The following is a 25,482-nucleotide window of genomic DNA, read 5'->3' as shown; positions in this document are numbered from 1 at the left end:
AGCTGGGGTGGAATTCGGACGTTGCCCCGCGCCTGCTCAGTTGCTCTGCGTACGCTCTGTTCTGGGCCCCAAGTCCTCCCGAAGAACCCCACGGACTTCTTCGCTCTGGTCCCGACTCGTGGTGCAGGTCAGGGGCTCTGTGGTCAGCCGCAACCCAACAGGCATGGAGGGCGGCCGGCCGCAGGCAAGGCTCCGAAGAGGTTTCTTTTTCTTAAGGGACCACGTGGGCTGGGGAGCCAGCCTTTGGGGAACCGCTGAGGAGAGTCCGGATTGCCCCGACAGGTCGACAGGAGGACCCAGTCGGGGCGGACAGATGTCGGGTAGGAGGGGCGCCCGTAGGAGGGGCTCCCCTCCAGGCTGCCTTCCTAGAGCTCAGAGGGGCGCCCGGGCCAGGACTGGTTGCTTGGCTTTGAGTTCGGAAGCATTCCGCTACTGGGGAGGTTGGCGGCTTCGGAGGTTTGTCCCCCACGCCAGGAAGACCCCATCTTCTCCCTTTTACTCACAAGCCTCGGGAGCCTGGCCGAGGTGGCTGGTTCTCTCTCTCTTGCTTTCCAGCTGAGCCCTCTGGGTCCTCGACTGCCCTTTCCGGTGCAAGTCTTGGCTCCCTGTGCTTGAAGGCCGGATGTGGGAAAGGTTGGCTCTGTGCTCAGGACGGAAAAGATATTTCTATGGGGCTAAAAGGGCTTGGAGCCCAGCGACAAGGGTTGGAGGGGGGCACTTTGTGGCTGCTCCCATTCAGTGAATTCAGTGGGTCAGTATCAGGTATTCATCTTTAATTCACATAACAGCAGTCAAGGGAGTGGGGAAAGGGGGGGAAGTCAAGTGGCAGATATTTACATCTAAAATTCACATTACTTGCTGGATTGAGAACATGCTACCACAATATATACAGTAAAATACTTTTTTGGGACACTAGTACAAATTTTTTTAACTTTGCTTTCTGATACAGGTAAGACCATTAAGTCACTTCTTATTTTAAACATAAATACACAAAAGAAATGGTTAGAAGTTTTCTTATTTTAAATAAGCACAGAATGCCAGAGGTTAAAAACACATTTATAGGGCTGAATACCAATTGGACAGCACACTCTATACATTTTTTGCTCAAATTCCTGTACAAATACACAGCATTCAAATAGGTATTTACAAATAAGCTTGAAAGAATGAAAATCAGTATTTCACAATCTTTTCAGAGACTTCTCATCTCTGGCCTCCCACTTCCCTTCAGACTGGCTGATTCTCCAAGGAAAGGAATTTGGAATATGTCCTTTTCATTGAATTGGGGAAAATGGAGAGGGAAAACACAAACCTGGCTTACCCTGTAGAAGGCAAGACCAAACAAACCCACACTCCCCTCTCTACCCTCTCATGCCACCAGGTGGAGAAGGAAGATGTTCTTACATGAGGACTGCCTTGTCCAGGGACTGAGGTTCAGGAGTGCCCTAAAACCTAAATATGAACTATCTAAGAAATCCAAAGCTAGTCCCCAACTGTTACACTTGGGAACACCAGATGGTTCAGGCCTGCCTGGACTGACCCACTCTGCTTGGAGTCACCCTTCAAGTATCAGAAAGGACCTACACTGGTGATAAAACACTCCCAGATGCCCTGAAGGTAACGTGGCCCCCCATCTTAGCTCATAAGTTACTTGCTGGCATTCCTGTTAAACAAGTTGGCATTTGTTTACAAGTGAAAGACACCCTAACCAGGGAAGTCAGATGGGCCAGTCCAAGAGGAACTAAGGGAGAACGTACCTGCTCAACAAGGAGAAGGCAGCCTTGTGACTGTCAAGTTGTGAACGCAAGCAAATAAATGTTTTGTAGACTTTTTAAAAGTAACTTAGAAGCACCCTGGTAAAATACTATTGCCACCCCACCCTATTCCCCCAACTAATAAACCAAGAGGAAAATCAGTGCCCTGACCTGAAACTTTCCTATAAAGACACCACTGCCTTCTGTCCAACAGACTGGGGAGGCTGGAGAAACTGCCCTCCTGCTCACCCTGAACCCTGAGTGGTGGTCCCATGGGCCTGGAGCTGGGATCGTGCACTTGGCTACTGGGAGGGGATAATTCAACCTGCGTGGCTTTCTGCTTCTAGAAGGAGAAGTCCCCCTCCGCACCAACTGCACTTTTTACCCAGGAGCTTGCTGAACCTGATCACAAGTCCTCAGGCCTTCGGAGCCTGGCTGGGCAGCCACCCTGCTGCTCAGAGGTAGTGCTGAAAATCCCTGATTCAGGAGCTGGAGGACAGGCACACTGGCCACTTCTGAAAGCTCAGAGGATTTCCGGCCCTGCCACACCCCAGCCTCACTCCTCTATCAGCTTATCTCTCAACACATGGCTGCCCTGGCCCCAGGGAGGAAGGTGGTAAGGGCAGTCCCTCTGGCTCCAACCCCCACTCAAGCTCCAGAGGCTAGGAGACGACCACTGCAGATCCATGCACCAGGGGGCTCCTGAAGGGCATGGGGTATGTTAAGAGTGGAGGGGAGCGAAGGGCCAGAAATAAAAACGATGGAAGGGAAATCCAAGGTAGAGGAGGAGGCGGGGCTGGCCCACGGAAGCCTGGCAGTACGCCCTGGGCATGCAGTTAGGCTGTCACATGCCTGTGCCGGCAGGTTGGCCTCACCAGCCCCTCAGGGGCACGCTCCTGGATGGAAGAGCAAGCATTTGTGCAAAATGGCTTGTAGCCCCCTTGTCCACCTGTGACATAGTCCACGTGGTCCTTGCAATCCCTGAATACAGCCATGAGCTCTTCTGTCTGTGCAGCAAAGGAAGAGGTCCCTAGTGCAACTTCCATTCTGTGCATTGCTGCCCTGGAGGGAGGGCCTGGGCTCCTGCCCCCGGGGCCCCGTGAAGCTGCGAAGCGGTTCTGTGGTGCAGTATCTCCATCTAGCTCCATGTGGTCGGAAACGGCAGGAGGAAGACAGCATCTACTGCACAGAGGAAAGAGGAAAACCCATAGAAATGGAAATGTAGAAAAGGAAATAGAAAGAGAAGCCACAACCCTTCATGCTGCTGTGGCCTCTGCACATGGCAACACACGAGTTCACGGCAGTAGAAGAACGCAGACTTGGGGTGATTCTCTCCTGAGTGCCAGGCCTCTTGGGCTCCTTGCGGGGGGACTTGCTTTTCTGACCCGGAGTGGTTGGGCAAGCCGCTCACTGACAGTGGTGTCCCAGCTGCCTCCCTGCCCCTCACTGTTCCCCTCGGCTGTGCTCCCAGGCCATGCGTGCCTGCTCTTCCTTGGTGCTCCCAGGAGGCAGCGAGGCCTTGCGATGCAGGCCCCGGGGCCTCTCGGCCTCCTCTCGCAGCAGCACACCCTCGTCGTGCTCCAGGGCCGGCAGGCGGGGGTGGTAGGGCTTGGGTGGCAGCGCAGGTGGGTCCATGGGGTCCTGAGGGATGACACATCCCGGGGCTGAGTGGCTTCGACACGGCTGGGCCTTGATGGAGTCCAGGACGGCGGACTCGGAGAGGCTGTAGTGGACGGGGAGGTAGGGTGGCTCAAGATCTTCGTCAGCATTCCAGGCCTGGCTCGGCATGGAGTCCATGGTGTCGGTTCGAGGAGGGGCCTCCGAGGAGTGCCCAAAGTTACTCTCGCTTAAGGAAGACACGCCACTGCTGGCACTGCCAGACAGCGTAGAGTTGCTGCCATCCAGGCCTGACTGGGGGCTGGTCGGGGAGGCTGGGATAGGGTGCAGGGGCGACTGTGAAAGAAAAGGGAGAAGTGTGAAAATCCCTCTTTCCAGAGAGGCTGATATACCTGCCCCGGGACAAGAAGACCAAGAGTGTCCTGTATTAATGAACTTTAAAATACTCATTAACAGCATGCTTTTTGTTTCGCCATCAGCAAGCCCCTGCCTTCTCCCTGGCCCCAGCAAGCCTATGGAGCCCCAGAATCACCTGCATTTCTGCGGCCCCAAAATGGCCCTGCCTTTGTGCCCCATGAAGCCAGGTCCCAGGCTTCTGGCTGTGGCTCTAGGGGCACAGACAGAAGGGCTGGGTCAGCAGGCCTGTCGGGGAGGGCAGAAAGAACCCTAGTGGGCCATGGACCAGATGAGTGCCTTCTGCTGCTAAAATCTGTGACAGTCTTTTCCAATTTGCAGAAAATGAGTTTCGCATAAAGGTTTGCTATCTGATGCTTCTCGTTTTGAGTGGACTCCAGTTTAAAGTGCTCTGTGACCTCCCACAGTTAACATTTCCTCATGTAGTGAACTGTGGTGTGTTGATACCTAGCCCCTGGCTTCTCACTGCTCTTGGCTCACACACTGGGTACCGTGTGTTGCTGTCTGCAGGACCCTCTGACCTCTCCACCCCCGTCACGTCTGTGACAGGACACGTGGGTCACCTGTACCCCAAGTATGTCTCTGGACATCCCCAGCTTCTGTCAGGCTGGGCTGTTGGGAGGAACAGGGGAGGCAGACCTCAGGGGTCTCTCCCCTCACAGCCTGGGGGCTGCCACCTCAGAACATTACCTTGCGCAAGGTCCGGGCTGGGAGGGCTGGGGGGGTGTCACCCAAGGGGTGGTGGAAGGCGTCGAAGTGTAGGGAGTAATGACCTGCAGAGGACACAGAAGCAGAGAGCCTCAGTTGGGCCCTTCTTGGGCTGCATCACAGCACAGCTGGCGGGGTCAACTGCACGGATGGAAGTCTCCCGTGACCCCTCGGCACTGGAAGCCATGGGAAAACCTCTCTTCACTGACATTCTTCAAAACACAGGCTGCTGGAATAAAGACACCCATGCCCCACAGGAGATTGAGAGTCCGAGTGCCTCAGAGCCCACAGAATGACAGAGCACAGACAGCAGCGGCCCTCTGCCTGCCGCGGGGAGACAGCAGCCTGGGGAGTCTCGCGCTTGGCACAGTCATTTCCGACGTCTTTGGCCTCCGTGGTCAGAAAGGCCTTACTGAGTGTACCTGCTGCACTTGGAGACCTCACTGACCTCAAGGCTGTGGTCGGGGGTTCTTTCCTCAGCTGAGTCGGCTCGTCTTCTCAGCCCGGAGGGCTCCTGCCCTCACCCCTGAGCAGAATCAGACTGGGGACTACCTGGGGGACCCGCTGGAGGTCTTCTTACCATGCAGCAGGCTTCGGGGAGGCACTGGGGGAGCCAGGATGCACCCCGTGTGGGCTGACAGGAAGGGCTGGGCCTCTCGGGCTCCGCTATCCAGGCTCCAGCTGCTGGGGGCTGCTGGCACCGCTGAAGGGCGAAAACAGATGGCATGAAGGGAGGTTACTTCTTGAGCCAGCCTCTGGGTGGGGAGGAAGTCCTCTACTACTGCCTGGGACTTCTCCAGGTGTGAACTCGGTATAGCACACACAGGCATGGCACGCCAGCTCCTGAGACAGAAAACACTGGCCAAGCAAGACACGGTGGTGGCCCACGGGGAGAGTGGTCAGGGAAGATGCCCCTGAAGAGGATGGCTACGATCAGCTGCTGTCTGAAAAGTGCTTGGGAGGAGGCAAGACGAGAGGAAGTACAGCAAGGAGGCAGCCTCCCGGCCTTGCTAGAAGGAAAAAAGAACAGATGAGGAGAGTGGGCAGGCTGGTAAGACTGACAGAAGAGAGGGAGAGTGCAGGCGAGTGAGCACGTGCGAGAACGGGTGTGCCTGCGCACCCCTACAGCCTCTGACCAAAGTCAAGACTCAGGGCTGTCCCAGGGCCTGGCCCCATGGGGAAGCAGGGAGCAGGATGGGTGGGTGGCAGAAGATGCCTGTGTCCACAGCTGGTACATGGCCTGGGCCCTCAAAGAGCCTGTAGTAAACTACAAGCTCTGCCCACCCCTGCTGCTTCTAAGCCCACTGGCTGGGCCTGGGATGCTTGGGAGTTTTCTAGGCAGGACTGGTGTTCATACAGTGCCTGCTGCGGGAAAGAGTATGAAGCCAGGGGTCAGGCTGGGTCCAGCAGGGACCTCTGCTTCCAGAGAAGAGGGAGGGTGATGGAGCCCCTGGGTGCTTTGAAGCATAGAGGCCCAGTGCCTGGCACCCACATGCTGTGGATAGAGTGGGCCCTGGACAAAGAGTAACACAGGGTGTCCATCTGTGGATGGGAAGGAGTCCAGGGCTGGGACAGTGGCCCTTCAGCGACAGCTGAGATGAAGGACTTTGTAGGAGGGGAGGGGAGAGGAAGAATGGCTGGACTGTGGGGTCTGAGGAGCAGCAGCGGATACATGAATGCCATTGGCCAACTGCTAGAGAGCCACCACCACTGATGAGAACTACGCCCTTTCTCTGACGGAGCTCTCAGAATCTAGAGATGAGCGGCTGGGGACTGGGCTTTTCCCACTCCAGGTCCTGAGTGGGGGATGCAATGCCAGGGCCTAAGGGCACCTGAGAGGCTCTGGGAAGGAAGGAGCCTGGCCTTTGAGGAGGATGTGGCCAGGAGGGGCTGGGCCCCACGTGGTCAAAGGATGAGATGGTGGGAGATGTCCTCCTTGCTGGTGAAGAACGTCAGGCTAGAACTCAGCTGCCTCACAGCCTCACGTTTCAGGAGTGTGGTTCAGTCTCACGGACTGGCTGACAGCAGTGGGGGTGGAAGGGAGAGGTGGCAGTGACTGGGTGGACAGGCATTCATTCTGACTCTGGTGAGTGCCAGGTGGATTCCACCGGAAAGCCTTCCCCAGAGAGCCTGAACCACCCTGAGACCAGGACAGGCCTACTCTCATACAGGTTCTTCCCAAGATGCGGCAGGAGCTTCCTGGTCCTCAGCACTGAGGTGCCCTCTCCTGAATAGTTCCATCTCCACAAAAAGCCATCACATCTCGAGGAGTAAGAAGCTTGGAGGCAGGTCTGGGCAGCTTCCCCAAAGGGGCTCTGACAGCCGGAGTTCTCACGTGCACATCCTGGCCCCAGAAGAACAGCAGGACTGTACAAATTCACCCACAAGAGCCCAAAGGAAACAGCGGGCAGGAACGCTAGAGGGGGAGAAAGCTGGCAAGGCTACAGTCGTTTACAAAAGGCACCTGCCAGAGCCACTCCACGTCAACCAGAAATCATCTAGCTTGCCCTCGGCCTCCTGTTGACCAGTGAGGCCAGTGAACCTCTTCCATCTAGCACCAGGGCTTCCTGGGTGGCTCAGTGGTAAAGAACCTGCCTGCCCATGCAGGAGATGCAAGAGATGCAGGGTTCGATCCCTGGGTCGGGAAGATCCCCTGGAGAAGGAAATGCAACCCACTCCAGTATTCTCGCCTGTAAAATCCCATGGACAGAGGAGCCTGGCGGGCTACAGTCCATGGGGTTGCGAAGAGTCAGATGTGAGTGAGTACGCAGGCACACACACCAGCGCATAGGGGCTAGTAGGGAATCTCAGATGCAGCGTCTATCCTAGGAGAAGAGCAGTGATGCCGCCTGTGTCCTGGCCTTGTCTCTCTCTGCTGTGGACCACCACCAGTCTGAGGTCCCCTGTGCACAGCAGCCTCAAGGGTCGGCTGGCCTGGTCTGGGAGTCACTAACTGGAAAAAAGAGATCCATGAAAGTGAGAAGTGGAGCCCTCAAGGGACTCAGGATCCCGACAATGAGAGAATGGTGACAAGTATGCACAGCTGCTGCTCTGGAGGAGCCAGCAGAGACCTGGGGAGTTATGACTCTGGCTCTGGGTCCCCCAAGGCAAATGTCTAGCTCACTGCCTACTAAGCTCTGGCCTTGTGGCTCAAATGGGCTTGCTCTGGGCTCAGCTTTGGCTCTGAGACAACCCGCTTTCCTCCCCATACATGGGGGGTGAGCGTAGCCAGCTTCTTGCAGCTTGGTCTGAAGCCTGAAACTCTTCTGGACCTGGTGGGCATCAGGTCCTGGTCTGGCCGCCAGCACCCACTTGAGCTCTGAGCCCGTCTGCACTCTTGGCTAGATCTGCGATTGCTCCACAACTCAGGCAAAGAGAAGCTGCTGTGGTTCCTGGCCCTCAAGGCCACAAGAGCACTCGGTTTGGGGGCACAAGTGCAGAGGTCCAGGAAAGCCACGTGTTTTGGGGATGTGCAACTCTGAGACTAGGAAGGCATCTTCAGCCAGAATCATTTCCATGCCCACTGTGGTTGAGCACCCGGCACTGAGGCCTCCCAGGCACTGAGGTCGTGGAGCCCGGGTGTGGTCTCAAACAGAACGGGGAGGCATGTCCTCCACGCTGAGCGAAGGAGGAGCAGTGACAGTGGGGACAGCAGACAGCAGACAGCATGTGGTGAGGAGGTGTGATGACCACATGACAACGGCTTTGGAGGGACACGTCCTGATGGGCCAGCAGGTCATATTGCTAGGGACCAAGAGTGCCCTAAACTTACCAGGTAGAGGAGAGGACAGGGGAACCTACAGGGAGAGGGGCTGATAGGCTCGGCCTGGCTGTGTGTGGCAGGTGGGCTGGGCAAAGGCCCCACACGGGCACTGTCCTGTGTTAAAAGGAACTCAGGTCTCCATGTCTGGGACTTTGGGCTGGGGTTATACGGGCCCAAGTCTGGTTCTTCCATCAGTTGGCTGGAGCAGAACGTAGAGTAGAACTCCACTCTCTGTAACCAGCCTCTGTTCTAAGTGTTGCCTGCTTTCATGGCACAGCTGATGGACTTGCAGTGTGGAAAAGGGATGCTCAGTTGTTGCAGGCCTGGGTGGCTACAGGAGGACTGAAACCCTGCAGGGTGTTTGGGACTGTCTCTGGGAAATTCACTTTGCCATTACCTGTCGTCATTATTCTTGGGGACGTGCTTGGCCACAGGTCTGTTCTGAACAACAAGGAGAGGTCCGTGTGAGCCTGAGTGGAGAGGGACCAAAGCCACAGGGCCTGCTGAATTCTGGGGCTGGTGGGGAGGAGCCCTGGGGAGTGGGTGCCCACTGAGTTTCCATGAAGGTGAGCTCAGGGCAGGTGGCAGCTGGGGCGTCTCAGAGGATGGGCCCTGGGGAGCCGGAGATACAAACAAGATCTATACCTCAGCATCAAGCCAAACATGGGTTAAATAATGAACAGAGGAACTGGTCAGGACTCTAGACAGACAGAGTGGCCTGGGTGTTAAAAGTATGGTTCAGCCTTGGCCAGCTGGTGCTCAGGGACAAGAGTCAGACACTCAGGATGGGGACAGACAGGAGAGGAGGCCACCTGGGAAGAGGAATCGTACCTTTTTCGGCCACAGACAGATTTGGATCACTGCAGGGTTTGCAGGCTCCAACCACTTGCTGGAACAGGGCCCGCTGGAAGTTTGGCAGCTGAGGGAAGGAGAAAAGTATCAAAAGGTGACAACAATCACTTACATCTTGGGGGTGTCATGGGCCCCTGGAGCCAGGGCATTCTAGGACCAGCCCGGGAAAATCAAAGCAGTGGGACAGCTCATGCTTGAGATGTGCTGAGAATGTCAGGCTGGTTGGAAAACCGTCCATGCTATTTGGCTCCGAGTCCTGCCCTGAGCAACTGTGCAATGTCTGGGGCTCCCCTACCACCCCCCGGGTCTGGCTGGGCTCCAGGCTGTCCTGCACATGGCCAACAAGGAGGACACAGCACCTGAGGGCATCTAACTGCTTCTTTCCGTCCTGCCCACGGGAGAGGAGACCCACGGGTAGGAAGGATACAGAGACCCCTCACACCCCCGAGCCGTGGCATGTTTGGCCTCATGGAGACGCCCTGCGTGCACAGGCCCATGTGAGAGGGGAAGGGCACCACTCAGGCCTGAGGTCACAGACATGACCTGCTGTTCCACGGGTAGCTGCCAGGCAGACCTGTTCCTTCCTGGCAGGGCTGCCCAGGCACAGGGAGCTGAGAAGGTCCTGGCACTCTGGGACTGGGTAACAATCACTGGAGGTGACTCTCATGGCCCCTGAGAAGGCCAGGGCAGACTGGACAGGGGAAGGAGCTAGTTGCTGCAGCTTTTTGTTCAAGGCCCCATACGGGACATCTGCAGAGCTCTGCAAATTGTGTGGGAAGGGTCCTGGTGGGAAGAGAGGGGCTTTGGGCGGATGGATGGACAGATGGATGGATGGATGGATGGATGGACGGAAGAGCCCCTGTGGGGATGTCTTTCATGCATACATGGAGGAAGGCCAGTCTCTAGACCCATGTCCGCCACTGCCTTCTCTGGACAGAAAAGAACTAGTTTTCTCTGCCAGGTTGTTTTTAGATTAGGAGTTCAGGAGGCTGGCCAGAAGGACAGATAGCCACACAGACAGTGGTGGGTCCAACCCCACCGCCATTCTGCCCATAGTTGTACTCCATGTGGACTGAGTACAGATGCTGGTCCCCACATTCACTGCTGCTTCCATCCAGGAGGGTCTTCACGGCAGCATGAGGGAAGCACGGACAATGTAGAAAGCCTAGTGAGCGCAGTGAGGGGAGCTCAGGCCAGCACAGTCACAGCAAAGGGCAGTCTGCAGGCTGGCTCCGTTACCTGTCCGTTCTCCAGGATGGCTGCTGGATACATGGCGCTGCTTGGGCGGTCCCGGTGCGTGGGCAGCAGCAGCATCATTTCCCGGGCATGGCGGTACTTATCTGGCAGAGAGGGAGAGCCTGTAACCAAGTGAGAACAATCACGCACAGATGACACGCCACAGGTAGAGGGCCCAGAGGGCAGGCATCCCGAGGAGCCAGTGACCCCGGGTCGGTGTCCCCCTGCAGCTGGGGTGAGGATGAGATTGGCAAGCACAGGAGGAATGAAGTGGAGCCTGGTGGTTAGGTGGTGGTAGTGGTGGTGAGGGGGCTGCACTGGGCATCCTAGCCGAGGCAGGCACATTGCAGACTAGGGTCAAGTGGACTCGCTGACACGGCCCCCTGTCCCTGCTCGGGGGCATATCGTGAGGAGAACTGGGGGTTGGAGTTCGGGCCCTGGGAGCCCTGTGTCTCCCTCACTCAGGGGAAATGGGGGTGGCCTGGGTGCTGGGCTCTCTCATGGCCCAGGTGTGGGCCCAGGCCAGCTTGCAGTGGAGCCATCACACAGAAACAGACACATTCAGGTAACAGAGAAGCACAGTTCTTACTGGACATGGTTTCCACACACTTACCTTCTCCAGACACCACTGGCCCTGTCTCAGCTGGCCCCTACCACCTTTCCCCAGATTCCAGGCCTCCTGTGCCTGGCCTCTGCCTTCCTGGCCATCTTACTGCAGGTTCAGCCCGAGCAGCTCGGAGCCCGGGGCCCTGCACACAGGGGGCTCTCCAGGGTTCCTCACTCTGAGACTTGCCCTTCAGTGAATTCGGGAGTCATGGAGCTGCTCTGGGACTTGTGGGGCCTTTACCCAGGCTCCCGAGTCGACTTGGTTCATGCTCTTCGCTTATGAGACCCCCTCAGGACTGAGGGGCTATCATGGAAGCCAGATGTGGTGTGGCTTAGTGCCCATCGATGCAGGCCATGGTTACACGCCCAGTAACCTGTCAACCGGCGGTGCTCAAGGGGGCCTTCCACAGAAGTGGTGAGAAAAAACTTGCAGGCTTCCCTTGGGAATATGTAATTTAGAAGGCCCTCCAAGTGCACATCACTCATTGTGCCAGACAGTGGCACGTCCATGTCAAACTAGTGGGTCTTCTGGATCTCTCAGGGAGGGCCGCCTGGGCCCTGGTGCTGTTGGCTGTCCGCTGGCAGCCTGGCAGCCTCTGGCTGGCTCAGGTGGGTGAGCTCCCTCTGAGTGATGTTCTCTCAGTGAAGCTCATCTGAGAGGTGAGCCTGCAGCTCTGCAGGCTCTGTGTGGGCCTTCCTGTGGGGGTGCCCTCTAGGCACTGTCAGGGCACAACTAAGAAGGTGGTCAGGAGTTCTTGAGAAATGCCTTTTAAGTACTCATTTTAGCCCCAAAGATGTGGCTTAAGTATGTCGAAGAAGTCAGCATACTAAAAACCAACAATGCAGCTATTATTAATGTAAACTTCCTCCACAGCTGGTCTGAGTGATACTGTTTGTAGAGCCTCAGAACTGGCTTTAAGGCCTGGTTTTAAAAACTATCCTTCGTTGATAAGGGAATGAGTAAACTATGATTTAAAAAAAAACCAAAACAAACTAGGCCTGAATTTCTACTGTTTGGTGATTTTTCTCCCCTATCAATATTTTCTTTCAGAACTTGCGCTCTGAGGCAATCTCCAAAAGATGGCTGTGTAAAGAAAAAAGGAAAAGGATTCCTAATCCCACTGATTTTCACAGTGCCTTCCCAGCAAGAAACTCTGAAGGCTCCCTGGGTCTCGCTGGCCACAGCCCTGGACAGGGCTGCCCGAATGTAGCATGCAGAGAGAGGCAGCCCCTTTACACCAACTCATGTCACATACCCATCCTATACCAGGCATGTGGCTGGAACATGGTGTGCTGCCTTGCTCAGCTTGGCCCTGGTCCCTGACCTGACAGAGCTCATGGTCTGGCTCAGCTGACCCCGTATCTGAACACTCAATATCCTGGTATGTGCTGCAGGGCGAGGCTGGAGGGCAGCACCCGTGGCCCCAGGGGCTGCCAGGTGCTCTGTGCAAACACTAGATTTTCCAACTCTAGCTTCCTTCCCACTGCTGTTTTCCCGAGATGACCAAAACCACAGTAGGTGAGAGTGGTGGCTACTTTTCGTGAAAACATTTAAATACAGCAAGGGCTTCTGCGTCACAGGACTTCCGAACTATTTCAGTTGTAGTCTGGTGAACCCCAGGGAGGCTGAGTCCCCAGCATGACTGAGTATATTCAAATAAAAGAAAGTTTAGTCACTCAGTCGTGTCCAATTCTTTGCAACCCCATGGACTGTAGCCTACCAGGCTCCTCCGTCCATGGGATTTTCCAGGCAAGAGTACTGGAGTGGTTGCCATTTCCTTCTTCAGAGGATCTTCCCGATCCATCCAGGGATCAAACCCCAGTCTTCCACATTGTCAACAGACGCTTTACCGCCTGAGCCATCAGGGAAGTCTTGAATATATTCAAGGTTCAATCAAAACCTCCTAGCCTCGCTCAGCCTTTTGACCACCAGGGGGCACTGCCGATCTACAAGACTGTGCCTTGCAGGCCATTCACCTTGAAGGTTTCCAAAGCAACAAGAACAGCTGCAGAACATCAACGGGCACAGCAAGGAAGCTATTGGTGTCATGACCACTCCTGGGAGTGGGGAAAGTGACTCCAATGGGAAGGACTCTCGGGAGCCCTTTCTCCACAACAGCCCTCCCCTCACCTGAAGCGTCAGATGCAAACCCGAGCGTGGGCCGGCCCGTTCCTTCTGTGCCCCCAGTGCATCTACTACCACGTCAGCCACATTTGGGCCCCGGGGCCAGTGCAGGGGACCCGGGTTCATCCCATGGTCGGGAGGATCCCCTGGAGAGGGAAATGGTGACCCACTCCAGGATTCTTGCCTGGGTAATCCCATGGACAGAGGAGCCAGGCGGGCTACAGTCCATGCAACTAAACAATAACAAATTCAGTCTTCCTCTATGACACTGGGTCTGGTCTTTATCTTCTCTTGCATGTAGGCCTGACACTTGCTGGACCCATGGATTTCTCCGGATGGGCCTGCACATAGATTGAATGGATGCTGTAGCCTAGAAGTGACTGCCTGCTCTTTCTTAATAACCTCTGCTCTTGTCGCAGTACCCTGCTTTGGGCCCAGTTCTAGTTAACCATGGAGAAGGAAATGGCAACCCACTCCAGTATTCTTGCCTGGAGAATCCCATGGACAGAGCAGCCTGGCAGGCTACAGTCCATGGGGTCACAAGAGTCAGACACGACTTGGTGACTAAACCACCGACCACTACCTGATTAACCATTTGGTTTACTTTTGTATAAGCCTTTCATTATATGGTATTCTGGAATTTGGCCATCATGATAGCTTATCTCCAGAGATAGTGATGATCGATGCCTTCCTTCCCTAAAACACACATGTCATCCTCGCATCACGAGGTGCAGTCTTATTCTTTACCCTGCTATTTGGGTTGGCCTTAGTGATGGGATTAACCGATAGAATGTGGCAAAAAGGATGTTCTGGGACTTCCAAGGCTGGGGAGTAAGAAGCCTTGCAGCTTTTGCCTGGGTGTCCTGGAATGCTTGCTCTGGGCAAGTCACCTGCATGCTGTGAGAAGCTCAAGTGACAGAGAAGTCATACGTAGGGACTCAGGTTGACAGCCTCAGCTGAACTCCCGGCAGACAGACACAACGGACTGCCAGCCATGTGAGAGCGCTGCCTTGGATGTCCAGTTTAGTTGAGTCCTGAGATGACTCCAGCCCCTAGTGACATCTGACAGCAAGCTCATGAGGGACTGCAACTGAGAACTTGCTCAGGAAGCCCTGTCAACCCACAGAACCATGTGAGATGGTAATAAATTGTTTCAAGCCACTAAGGTTTGGTGGGTGGTTTTATAGGACAGGGAAGCCTGGAGGGCTGCAGTTCAGAGGGTCACAAAGAGTCAGACATGACTTAGCGACTGAACAACAACAAAGTGATAACCAAGTCATCTGAAATAAAGAGGATTACTTCCAAACAGGGAGAACACAACTTCTCTCTATTCAACTCTGATGGTGCAAGAGCAATGCCTACTTCTCACTGAGCACTCGTAAAAGCTTAATGAGTGAATACACCAGTAAACGGTTAGCTGGAAGGACAAAGGTGGTACCAGCCAGCCTGTGAGGTCCCTGATGGCGTCTTTGTCCTCTCCAGGGCACCAAGTACTGGCCACTGCCTAGAGGAAGTGTCTGAGCACTCAGAGTGGAAGTGAGGTACAATGTTCACCCCTTGCTGCCTCGTTTTATTTTTTATCAACAATCATGGGTCAGAGATGACTTAGAGGCAGCTGAGTATATATGAGACGGTGTTCAGGTTAGGAAAGAACCCACACAGTAGATTAGATTACAAAATCTGTTTCTGCAGCTTTGTTCAAGAGCTCTCATTAGACACTGCAAGTGCTAACCTGCACTAGAGCATTCACAGCCTACTTCTCAGGGTTTCCTTCCTTTTCATTCCTCAAACCACCTTTTGATGTGCCTTCTTTACCAATACAAATCACTGTTCCTTCTCTATGTCTGTAGCCCTCACATACTTACACATCTTCCACATGTACCATTTGGTGGGTCATTTCTCATCTGTCACACTAGAAATACCTGCTCCCAGATGCTGGCTCCCCTTTTTTAGCACCTTAGTCCACGCTGGGACTGGACTAAGTGGAATGGGCACCAGACTGGGGGCTTGCAAGCGTAAAGACTCAAAGCTCCAAATTCTACTTGGCCATGAACTGACGGGATGGATTTAAGTCCACCATCGGACCTGTCTTCTTCCCCAGGAAATGAGGGGCTGGGCCAGTGCTGGGGAAAGTCTGCAATGGCTCCTGTTGTGACCTCAACCCCCTTCTGCTGTCTGCTGAGGTCTTTCCCAGTGGCCCCACTGGCCACTGCATCTCGCTCTCCATCACTCCTACTGTGGGCCGTGGATGACTCAGATGGTAAAGAATCTGCCTGCAATGCAGGAGATTCAGATTTGATCCCTCCGTCAGGAAGATCCCCTGGAAAAGGGAATGGCAATCCACTCCAGTATTCTTGCCTGGAGAATTCCACGGACAGAGGAGCCTGGGGGGCTACAGTCCATGGGGCTGCAAAGAGTCAGACACAACTAAGCAACTTCTTTTCATCCAGGTTTGTGTGCTTTGAAAGAAGAGGTTTGGTTTTTTTTTCCTAATGATCATCTATGTCATACATCTGTGTTATTTCCCTATCTTCATAATAATGAGAAGAGCAGACTCCATCTGTCTGAAGCCTGGAAGCAACAGCCAGCAGCTGGCTACTGCTGCTGTGCTACACAGACCACCCTGGGGCACTGGGTCTTAGTCACCACAGCTAATTTCCATTCCACTGCAAGTGTCTCTATCTGAAAGGACAGAGAACCAAACCTAACTGCAGGAGCCAGAGTCAGGAAAAGCTGCTGCCTCTCAGAGAACAGTATTTATTCAACTGAGTAAGAAATCAAGCAATAATAACAAGTAGCCTTTTACAGAGCCACCTCTCCTGATTAAGCCTTTCCCAGCTGAACAAAGTTTTTTTGGTTGCTACCATTTAGAATGGGCTTCCCTTGTGGATCAGCTGATAAAGAATTTGCCTGCAATGTGGGAGACCTGGGTTCGATCCCTGGGTTGGGAAGATCCCCTGGAGAAGGGAAGGGCTCCCCACTCCAGTATTCTGGCCTGGAATATTCCATGAACTGTATAGTCCATGGGGTCACAAAGAGTCAGACACGACTGAGTGACTTTCACTTTCACTTCACCATTTAGAATAATGTTTTCCAGGTTTAATTTCAGTCTTCACATTTAGTTTTCATACTTCTTCATCATGTTTGATTACTCAAGACAAAACTCACTTTCGCCTTAACTTTGTGCTTTATTCTCACAAACACTTCAGTGAGAAAGAGCTGAGCCTTCTCCTGGGCTGTGTGTCCTCTTACTGAAGTGGAGATGAGATACCTCGGTGCAGCACAGCTGCAACCACTGCCCCAGGCAGGGTCTGAAGCCAGAGAAAAAGATCTGAAGGTAGGAGCCCTCGAGTCCCTGATGTTAAAAGCACAGGTGAGCACTTGCTAAGTCACAGAGCCGCTTTCAAAGATATAGCCACAGATGAGAGGAGGACAAGGGGCGCCCATGAGGCTCTCTCCTCTCCCTTCTGCGAGCAGCGCCCTGCCGTCCTTACCTCGGGCACTGGAAGGGGCAGAGGTAATCATCTGGGATGGTGCTGAGTGAGTGGAACTCAGGCTGGAGGAAGAAGGGCTTGCCTGGGACGAGGACAGAACAGAGACGTTGGTGACTGAGCCCTGGTACCTGGGGTTGGGATACACGAGCTGCAAAGGGAGAAAAATTAGCAGGATAGAGGTCCAAACGGCCAGGATGGTAGGACTGGCCCAGAGTTGGCTTCTTCATGCCACCAGGTGCCCAGATCCAGTGTCTGCTTCTGTACCCTTGCCCTGGTGAAGGCCAGGCTGATGGCCAGCACTAAGGGTCAGCGATAACCCCAATGGAACAGGGCTGCTAGGTAGACTTGAGCGATGGTACCCATGTAGGAGACTGGACTGAGCCATCAGGAATGCCAGGCAGGAGGGCAATTTGGCAGAGGAGATCCCATTTCCCACGGGATCTCTAAGAGCAGCCAGGACTAAAGGCAGATTTCCTTCTTGGGAAATAAGGCCTGGGAAGTGCAACATGGGGAGGTGTGGAGGGAAGGCCATTCTGCTAGTTCTGGGTGTTCTGAATTCAGAAACGGGAGAACTAGGACAGCAACACCAGTCCTCAGGCCAGAGCAGCCAGCAGAGAGCCAAGTCCTCCAGGTGCGATGCCCTGGCCTGTTCTTCCTGGGCCGCTCTGGTACCTGCATGTGGTGGTACAGGTCTTCGGGAGCCTCGCCCATGGAGCTGTCGCCCAGCATCACCACGTTTCCAGCCTCGCTAGATGCATGTGAGGAGAGGGAGGACGATGAATGGCGGCCGGTGCCCATCAAGTTCATGGGGCTGCGGACAAGAGTGGGAGACGGCCAGGAGTCAGGGCTGGAGCTGAGGTGCTTTGCTAGATGGTAGGGGCAAGAGTCATGGGTGTGTGTAAAACAGTCATCCCCAAGCCTCAGCCTCTCTGGCTGGGAAGCTTCCACAGCCAATGTTCATACCTGTCTGAGGCCTGGAGCCATCCTGAACCCCACCCTGCTGCTCAGGGGCCCCAGTCTGGGAGGGCCAACAGTAGCCAGGCAGAGCCTTGACCTAGAGTTAAATGGTTTGTGGCCACTCAGTCTGATGACATTAGCAGTCTCAGGAGGAATGAAGGAGATCCACTGAATCAGGTGAAGGACCCCAGGTCTTCCTAGCCATGGGCTGTGTACTTAAGCTGATGCCTACCCTGCACTGGGATCTGCTCCCAGCTCAGGGTGTCTTCCTGACTTGGGGAAGCTGTCATAGCAGCTGCCTGTGAACTATCTGCTGGCCCCCTTCCACGGCTATGGCCACAAGCTTGCCAGCAGTTTTTGTCAGTTCTAAGCAGCTCCCCCCATTCATTTGCTCCTTCTCATTTGTTGAGTGCCCACCCTGTGCTGACTTGCTGGTCACAGTGGAAAACAAACCCCAGTGAGGGCCCCTCTCCAGGTTTTTCGTTTGCCTGGCCTTCCTGCCCTGGCAACCTGGAGCCTCCCCCACGGAGCCCCGGTAACAGGTCTGCTGAGTGCAGAGCAGGTACACCTTGATGCCTTCACCACCATGCTGTTCTTCCTGAAACCCAGCTGGGGCTCCTCGTTCCCCTGGGATCAGGTCCCAAGGCCTGAGTGAACAGGGCCCATCCAGAGAAATCCTGGCCCCCTTCCAGGCCCTGAAATTCTGCACTCCAGCCACTTGGCTCTACCTGCAGTGCTGACCACACTGGCCTGCATGAGGATCTTGAGGCGTCTGCACATGTTCGTGACTTTGCCTGGATTTTTTCCATCATCTTCCTAACACCAGTTCTTTTCCACCCAGCAAACTTCTACTCACCCCACAGGACTCACCCTGATGCCCCATATACACTCCTCTGTCACCCTGGATGACCAGATGTGGAGTGCAGGAGCTGTGTGTTTTCTGTGTGTGTGGGTGAGGGGGCATGTGAGTGCACACAAGCAGTGTTCTGGACGCCCTTGCTCTGATCTCTGACATCCGGACTTACCTTTTTGGAGGGGACCCTCCTCAGCCCTAAGGCCATACCTGTGCCGATGGGTCATCTTGATGTTCTCTGGGCTCATGGGGCTATGGGATGCTAGGACATTTCCCCGTGGGGTGCTGGTGCCTGAACACGCAGGACTTAGCTTGTCCAAACCCGGAAACTCCTGTTGAGACATGAGTGCCCCTTCATAATAAATAATTGGGAATAAATAAGTAATTGGTAGCTCAGATGTTAAAGAATCTGCCTGCAATGCAGGAAACCCAGGTGTGATCCCCAGGTTGGGAAGATCCCCTGGAGAAGGGAATGGCAACCCACTCCAGTATTCTCTCCTGGAGAATCTGAAGGACAGAGGAGCCTCGTGGGCTACAGTCCATGGGGTCACAAAGAGTCAGACATGACTGAGTGACTAACACTTTCACTTCACTTTTTCTTTTCCCCAAGAAATTAAGGGGTAAAAGAGAAGCAGGCTGGTAGCCAGAATGTAAAAGAAAAAAAAAAAAGAATCATATACTATTGGCTGAACCTAAACTACTGGCTTCTTTTGGGCAGTGACCCCGTCACGACTAAAGTATCCTCCTAACCACAACACAGCTTAGACCAGAAGCCATGAGGCCTAGGTGGAGCCCTGAGAATACATATGGATCTGGCTGTGGAGTTGGTCTGAGTTCATACAATGTATTAACAGGCTTTCTCACTGGAGAAAAAGTGGAAGAAGAGTTGGGCAACAGGAGAGGAAGAGCTGGCGGTGCCCACCATCAGGCGGTGGGCGCCTCTGGCCTAAGGGCTGGAGTTTTACTGGACTGCTAAATGGCCCCGCTCGTAGTGACCTGGGTTAAGTTGTCTGTGACACAGTCTATGGGGTGTCAAGACACAAAGTCCTAATGCAGATAACTGAAAAACAGCATGCTTCTGTTTTAGCATAATTAAACTAAGTAAGTAGACATCTTGGCAGAAATATTTGGTCCCAAATCCTCCTAGGGGACAGCACATTGGTTTGTGTCACTATTTGCAACTCTAAGGAAACAAAGCACAACTGCTCCAGTTTCCAGAAGCCCTTCACAATCTGTGGTCCCTACATCCACTGGGGATGTTTCTGAGCTTGGTCTGAAAAAGCAGGAAGTTTTCCACTTGCTTCTTTCAAAGCACGTAGAAGGTGGAAATACATTTTTGCTGCTCAACAGGACACTTCGATATGTGCCTTGGAGGCCCTGAGATATGTGAGTGAGCGTTCTGTGCTTTTTCCTGCAGTGACCTGACAGCCTGCATGATAAGGCGCTCCCATTCCCCCAGTGGCCAGGCTCTAGCTTGCCTGAGTCACCTGCTGTGATAGGGAAGTTTACATACAGAGACCAGAGGTTTGTGCTCAAGACTACCTAGGGACGTCCCTGATGGTCCATGGTTAAGAAGCTGCTTTGCAGTTCAGGGGACGTGAGTTCCATCCCTGGTCTGGGAACTAAGATCCCAAATGCTGTGGAGCAACTGAGCCTGCGCACTGCATCTGCTGAGCCCACGTGCTCCGGAGCTTGTGTGCCACAACCACTGAGCCCGCATGCCACAACTTGACGGTCCATGTGCTGCAACGAAAGATCCCATGTGATGTGCAACAACGAAGATCCCGCATGCCCCAAGCAAGACCCAATTCAGCCAAAGGGAAAATAAAAGACCACTGAACCCTACTCTCAGCCAGCTAGTGTTCCCTGTAAGACCCCTGGAAGGAAACCAGTCTTGGATACAGGCCTCGTGTGCATCAGTCCTTGGGTCAAACCCTGCCAGGGAGACCGAGGAGCCAGGTCAGAATCAGGGAGACCTCCTAGGGCCTGGGCCAGCCCCAGGATCTGCCTGGGCCCTTGAAGAGAAGCAGTACAAAAGTACTGCCACCCCAGGCTTTCTCAGGTGGGAACCTGGGTCACCAGACAGGAGGAAGTCGTGGGGCAGGGAGTTAAAGGGGAAGGCGATGGAGAGAGAGGGAGATGGACGAGAGAAGGCTGGTCCAGCTAAGCCTTACTTCTGTAGGATACTGGGATGAAAGGTATCCCTGAAGAGATTCCTGCATATGGGCCATACATACACTTTAGCTCTTTTCCTCCTCATGTGAAAATCTCCGTTCACCAGCACAGTGCATTGAAAAACACATTCTCTGTCCTGAATATGGCTCTTCCTTAAAGGGAAAGTGGATAAGGGGGTTCTGGGCATCTTTCTCCTGCCTTGAGCACCCACCCCTGCCTCATGCTGTTCTGTGGCAGGAACAGATCTTCCTTCAGTCTCGCCTTTCCCCACTCCCCTCCCCACCCCTTTCCTCTGACTTAATACACAGGTCCCAGGCCTGGAGGAGGTGACACTGGTTAGACTGCAGCGGGGCCAGGACAGGGCTCAGCTTACATGGTAGAGACTGGCCCTCATCATCTGGAACTGATCAATCAGCTTCTTATGCAGAGGGCGCATTTCTGGGTGCACAAACTTCTCATGAACTGCCAGCCCGACTCCAAGGACATGGACCTATCAGGGTGATAAACAAGGCCATGCTGTTAGCATGGGAGCAGACAATGGGTGCTGCAGCTACCCTGTGGTGCCTCCACACAGCTCTGGCAAGGCATACCTGTTCCTGCATGAGTTCCTTGAGCTGAGTTATCTTCTCAGCATCTCCTGGGTGCTTGGTGATGTAATCTTTATCAAAGAAGGCCTGTGAAAGGAAACACCAAGTCTGGAAGACTTCCCAGGGTGACCACTCAGTCTGAGGTGCCACCTGGAAGGCATCTGGTTTGCCTCCTAACAGGTGCACACACCAACGCTCCTCTAGCACGGCCTGCTGAACCTTCTGCAATCACACATGTGCTTTTTACGTCTAAGGAGGACTGAAGGTGGCCAAGTAATCTAAGCCTGAATGCTGGTCCTAACTGGCTTGGGCAGGGCAGGCAGGGCTGGTGGCCAGATGAGGGGATTTGTCTCCCAGCCAGGCCACAACTAGCTCCTTGTCAAGGGCTGGGCTCTAGGGCTCCTTCCATGATCAGATGGGTTACCCATTCTTTCAGAGGTCAGAGAAAAAAAGGAAGAAAAGTTTCCACGGGAGAGCTATAGCCATGGAGAAAGGGAACAGCAGGGAGCCTAAAGCCTCACCCCTGGTGGCTCAGATGGTAAAGAATCCACCTGCAATGCAGGAGACCTGGGTTCAGCTCCTGGGTCAGGAAGAGCTCCTGGAGGAGGGAATGGCTACCCACCCCAGTATTTTTGCCTGGGAAATCCCATGGACAGAGGAGCCTGGGAGGTTACAGTCAATGGGTCGCAAAGGATTGGACATGACTGAGCAACCAATACACACTATTCAGGACCGTGCTCGGTAGACAGAGGCACAGCCGGGGAGGGCGCGTTGGGAGGGCTGTCTTCAGAGGCTGGAACCTCAGGAAGAGGCACTGAGACCCGCGTCCCTGGCCGGGTCTGGTCGGGCCAGCCTACCTCCTGGTAGCGTGCGATGCCTCCGTTGACGGCAGCGTCAATGACTCCGTTCAGGCACATGCTCAGCAGGTTGATGTTGCCGTGCACCTGTTTGTGCTGATACTGGCTGATCAGGGCCCGGAGCTCCTGGTTCTTGTTCTCAACCACCTGGATGGCATTCTCCAGGGGGCTCACCTCCACCTGGGGGCACACAGCACGTGGTGTCAGTGCAGGCCCAACAACAACCCCTCCCTCCTCACAGGCCTGACAGCACGGGGCTGTGACCCAGGCCGCTGAGTCCCCACTCTTGTTCTGTGGACCTGAGGCTCCCTGGGCCCTTTCTAATTTCCTCTTCTGATTTGTAGGCACTCGGAAGTACAGTGAATAGTAAACAACGTCAGTTCTGAACGCAGAGGTCTCTGGCTTCCTGAGCTTCAGGGAACAGTTTCTGCATTTGTAAACTGGGGGAACATAAATGCCTGCTGCCTAGGGGTGTTGCGGAGATTAAAGGAGAGAAGGTGAGCAAAGCCTCCAGCACAGGACTGCCTGTGGCTCCCCGGCCAGGCGGGCAGGTGGCTGAAGCACTCTTTCTCTCTTCTTCCTCAGAGAACAGCCCCCCAAGCAAGGACTGAGGAAGCACTGTGGAACCAGCCCCTCTGAATCGTTTCTCACCAGCTCCCTCCTCTCCACTTCAAACCACCGAGAGATGCCCGGCAAGCTGTGGGTCAGGGTCAGCGTGGTGCGCTCGATCCACAGGCTCTGCAGGGAGGGTACAGGCAGGTTCAAGCCATGAGGCGATTCTCCCCACACCCCACCTGCTCACGGGGGAGTCACTGATGAGCTCCCGAGAACGCGGGGCTGGCCCCAGACTTGCTGCGAGCACTGACCCTGCTCCCCTAGATGCATTCACCTTGAATTCATTCTCCTTGTCCTTGGGGCCTTTGTGGAAAGGCCGGTCGTACCGGAACCTCCTGACATTGTTGACACGGTAGAAGCTCTTGACGCGGTCCGGGACTCTGTCCATCTGCAGGACGTCCACGTACTCTGGGATGGGCGTCACTGCATAGATCTGCAGGTCTGGGCAGGAGGTGAAGGGAAACCAGACATGAAAGAGAGACGGACCTGAGTGGCTGACCCCTGTCACCCCCGCCAAGAAAGAGACCAACAGAGCCCTTCAAAGGGGCAGCGGCACCATTTCAAAGAGCAGATGGGACCAAACGTGGTTTGACTAACTCTCCCTATCCAGCCCTGCCTTGCTCCTGCAGTGAGTGCCCCAAGCCCTCAGCCAAGGTGAGGTGTCAGCAGCCAGCGGTTCCCTAGTGCCCCTTCAAGAAGGAAGGGAAAGGGGTCAGGAGGATACCCCGTGGAAATGAAAAAGGTGCAAGAGCCTAGGCCGGCCCACTGCAGGTAAACTGCACAGTATTCACTGCCAAACAACATTTTAACAAGATACTCTTTGGGATTTTTGTGGAGAGCAAACATGGGCATCTGCCCGCCCTCCTCTCTCTTAAAGAGATGTGGACTAGCTTGCCACAGTCATGGTGACTGTCATGGAAGCTGAGTACGGGAAAGGAGGGGCAGGCCGGTGTTTGCATTCAGACTTCCAAGTGCGCCCAAGACCACAGGAATTCCCCATCTCCTCCCCGCCACCCTCCGCCCCATCCCCTGTGCCTCAGTCCTGACAAAGGCTCAAGGTATCGACAGACATGTGTGGGAGTGGAGCAGGTCATGGAAGTGGAGCATCCATGTGGGTACTGGGAGAATCCACAGTGTCTGCAGCTGGGTGCCAGGAGCCTCTTCATGGGCAGGGTGGGGACTAAGGTGCTGGCAGTAGCCCACCAGACGGATAAAAGCTAGCTGATGACCAGGCCCCCCAGGGCTAAGGGCATGCCCCCACCTCCTCTGTGAGGCTCAAGTGCCCTGTTAAGTGTCAGTAAGTGATGTGGCACCCTCTGCTTTGGGCCTTGGGGGGTAACCTGGCTTGTACGGCCAACAGTGTCACAGAGGGGCAACCGACTGGGTGGGCCTCCCCTCCCATGGTCCCAGCCCTCCTCCCCTCCATGGGTCAAAAGATACACTGGGCGTCACACTGCAGGATGGCATCGTCAGGGTGGTTGGGGTGCTGCATGGCGACGGCCTGCGGGAACTCGCTGAGCATCCTCTGCTGGAAGGCCTCCAGCCTCTCGTAGTCATGGCCCCGGCACACATACTCTTTGTTCTGCCACAAAGGAGAGAGCACACGCCATGCCTCGCCTGCAGCCACCCACCCCCAGCCTTGGAGCCCCTGGGGCAGGCCTGGGGCACAGCACTCTGCCCTCTACGCTGCCCTAAGGGAAACCAAAATCAAGAAGGGTGAGGGACAGCAGTGGTGTGGTGTGGTGTGATGTGGCAGCCGGGGTGGAAGCTGCAGGAAGCTTGTGGGCGGGGGGAGGGCTTTTCACAGGGGAAGGGACGCTAGTCAGGGTACGGGGGTGGGACTGTGGAAAACAGCCACGCCTGGAGAGAGCCCTGGAGGGTCCACCTGGGTCAGTGGAGTAGAGAAGCGGGGGTCAATCTATGTGCATACAGTGACAACCAGGACAACAAGCCAAGACAGGAAAAGGCACAGCTAGAAGGAAGGTGCTTGTGGAGCACTGGTGGAGGTGACGAAGGGGCTGCTGGTGTGTGTCCACGAGTACCGCTATGGGAGCCACCAGATGATTTACAGCAGGAAAGCGATAAGATGCGTGCTTTTGTAGGGTGACTTTTGTCAGCTGGGAGAAGCAGTCTAAACACTGCCCAGTGCCTCATGGGCATTTATCAACTCCTCTAGCAGCAATTCCTCTGCAACTGTGTCCGCAGACCATCATTCCCACTACACGCTTCTTAAGACTTCATGTTATGTCATGTTTGGTTTGCGTTAGGTCTCAGTTTTCCTCTCTGTGGACTGAAGGCACCCTGAACCCTTCTGCTCTGCCTGCCTCACAGCTGGTGCAGAGTGCGTGGCTGGAGGGGCTCCTCGGAAGCCCTCTGGTGACCTCTGTCTGCCTCACCAGATTCACTCTGACAAATGGTGTTAGGCATTGACGTGTCTTCAGAGGGAGGAAGAGAGAGGTTCCACAGGGCCAGTCCTATGTTTCCTTGTAGAGCGGTCATCACAGGCTAGGCTGTGGGTGACCTCAGCCTTTTTTAAAAACAGTTTTTTATTTTGTATTGGAGTATAGCCAATTAACAATGTTGTGATAGTTTCAGGTGAACAGTGGAGGGACCCAGCCATACATATACACGCATCCGTTCTCCCCCAAACTCCTCTCCCATCCAGGCTGCCACATAACATTAAGCAGAGTCCCTGTGCTATACAGTATAACCTCAGTCTTTCTAGAACAGGATTTTTGCCCACTTTTCACTTCTTCTCTTACTATGGGAGAACTCAGGTAAGGTTTGGCCACATGTCCAGATGGATCAGAATGCAAGGGCAACAGTGGAAGGGAAGTCAAGGTCAGGGGAAGCAGGCTGGCCTCCCCAGTGG

The 25,482-nt window shown here is 54.5% G+C and overlaps 1 protein-coding gene across 1 annotated transcript in view; it reads right to left on the bottom strand.

Annotated features, from left to right (window-relative positions):
• Positions 1-3,122: 3,122 nt before the first annotated feature.
• Positions 3,123-25,482, bottom strand: part of DOCK3 (dedicator of cytokinesis 3) — a 276,998-nt gene continuing 254,638 nt past the window's right edge. The window contains exons 40-53 of the mRNA XM_088831600.1: positions 24,051-24,192; positions 22,885-23,051; positions 22,647-22,733; positions 21,996-22,175; positions 21,142-21,225; positions 20,925-21,041; positions 18,587-18,708; positions 17,239-17,377; positions 16,567-16,714; positions 10,345-10,463; positions 9,085-9,172; positions 5,071-5,193; positions 4,473-4,555; positions 3,123-3,704 (exon numbers count right to left, since the gene is read on the bottom strand). Of these exons, the coding sequence (XP_088687726.1) occupies positions 3,195-3,704; positions 4,473-4,555; positions 5,071-5,193; positions 9,085-9,172; positions 10,345-10,463; positions 16,567-16,714; positions 17,239-17,377; positions 18,587-18,708; positions 20,925-21,041; positions 21,142-21,225; positions 21,996-22,175; positions 22,647-22,733; positions 22,885-23,051; positions 24,051-24,192 (2,109 nt within the window). The 3' untranslated portion in view covers positions 3,123-3,194. The remainder of the gene's footprint in view (positions 3,705-4,472; positions 4,556-5,070; positions 5,194-9,084; positions 9,173-10,344; positions 10,464-16,566; positions 16,715-17,238; positions 17,378-18,586; positions 18,709-20,924; positions 21,042-21,141; positions 21,226-21,995; positions 22,176-22,646; positions 22,734-22,884; positions 23,052-24,050; positions 24,193-25,482) is intronic.

The sequence above is a fragment of the Moschus berezovskii genome, chromosome 24 (assembly GCF_049115385.1).
Source record: "Moschus berezovskii isolate FMDL1 chromosome 24, NW_MosBer_1.0, whole genome shotgun sequence".
Taxonomy (NCBI): domain Eukaryota; kingdom Metazoa; phylum Chordata; class Mammalia; order Artiodactyla; family Moschidae; genus Moschus; species Moschus berezovskii.
The sequence above is the reverse complement of the archived record's forward strand: the minus strand, read 5'-3'. Positions and strand labels throughout refer to the sequence as shown.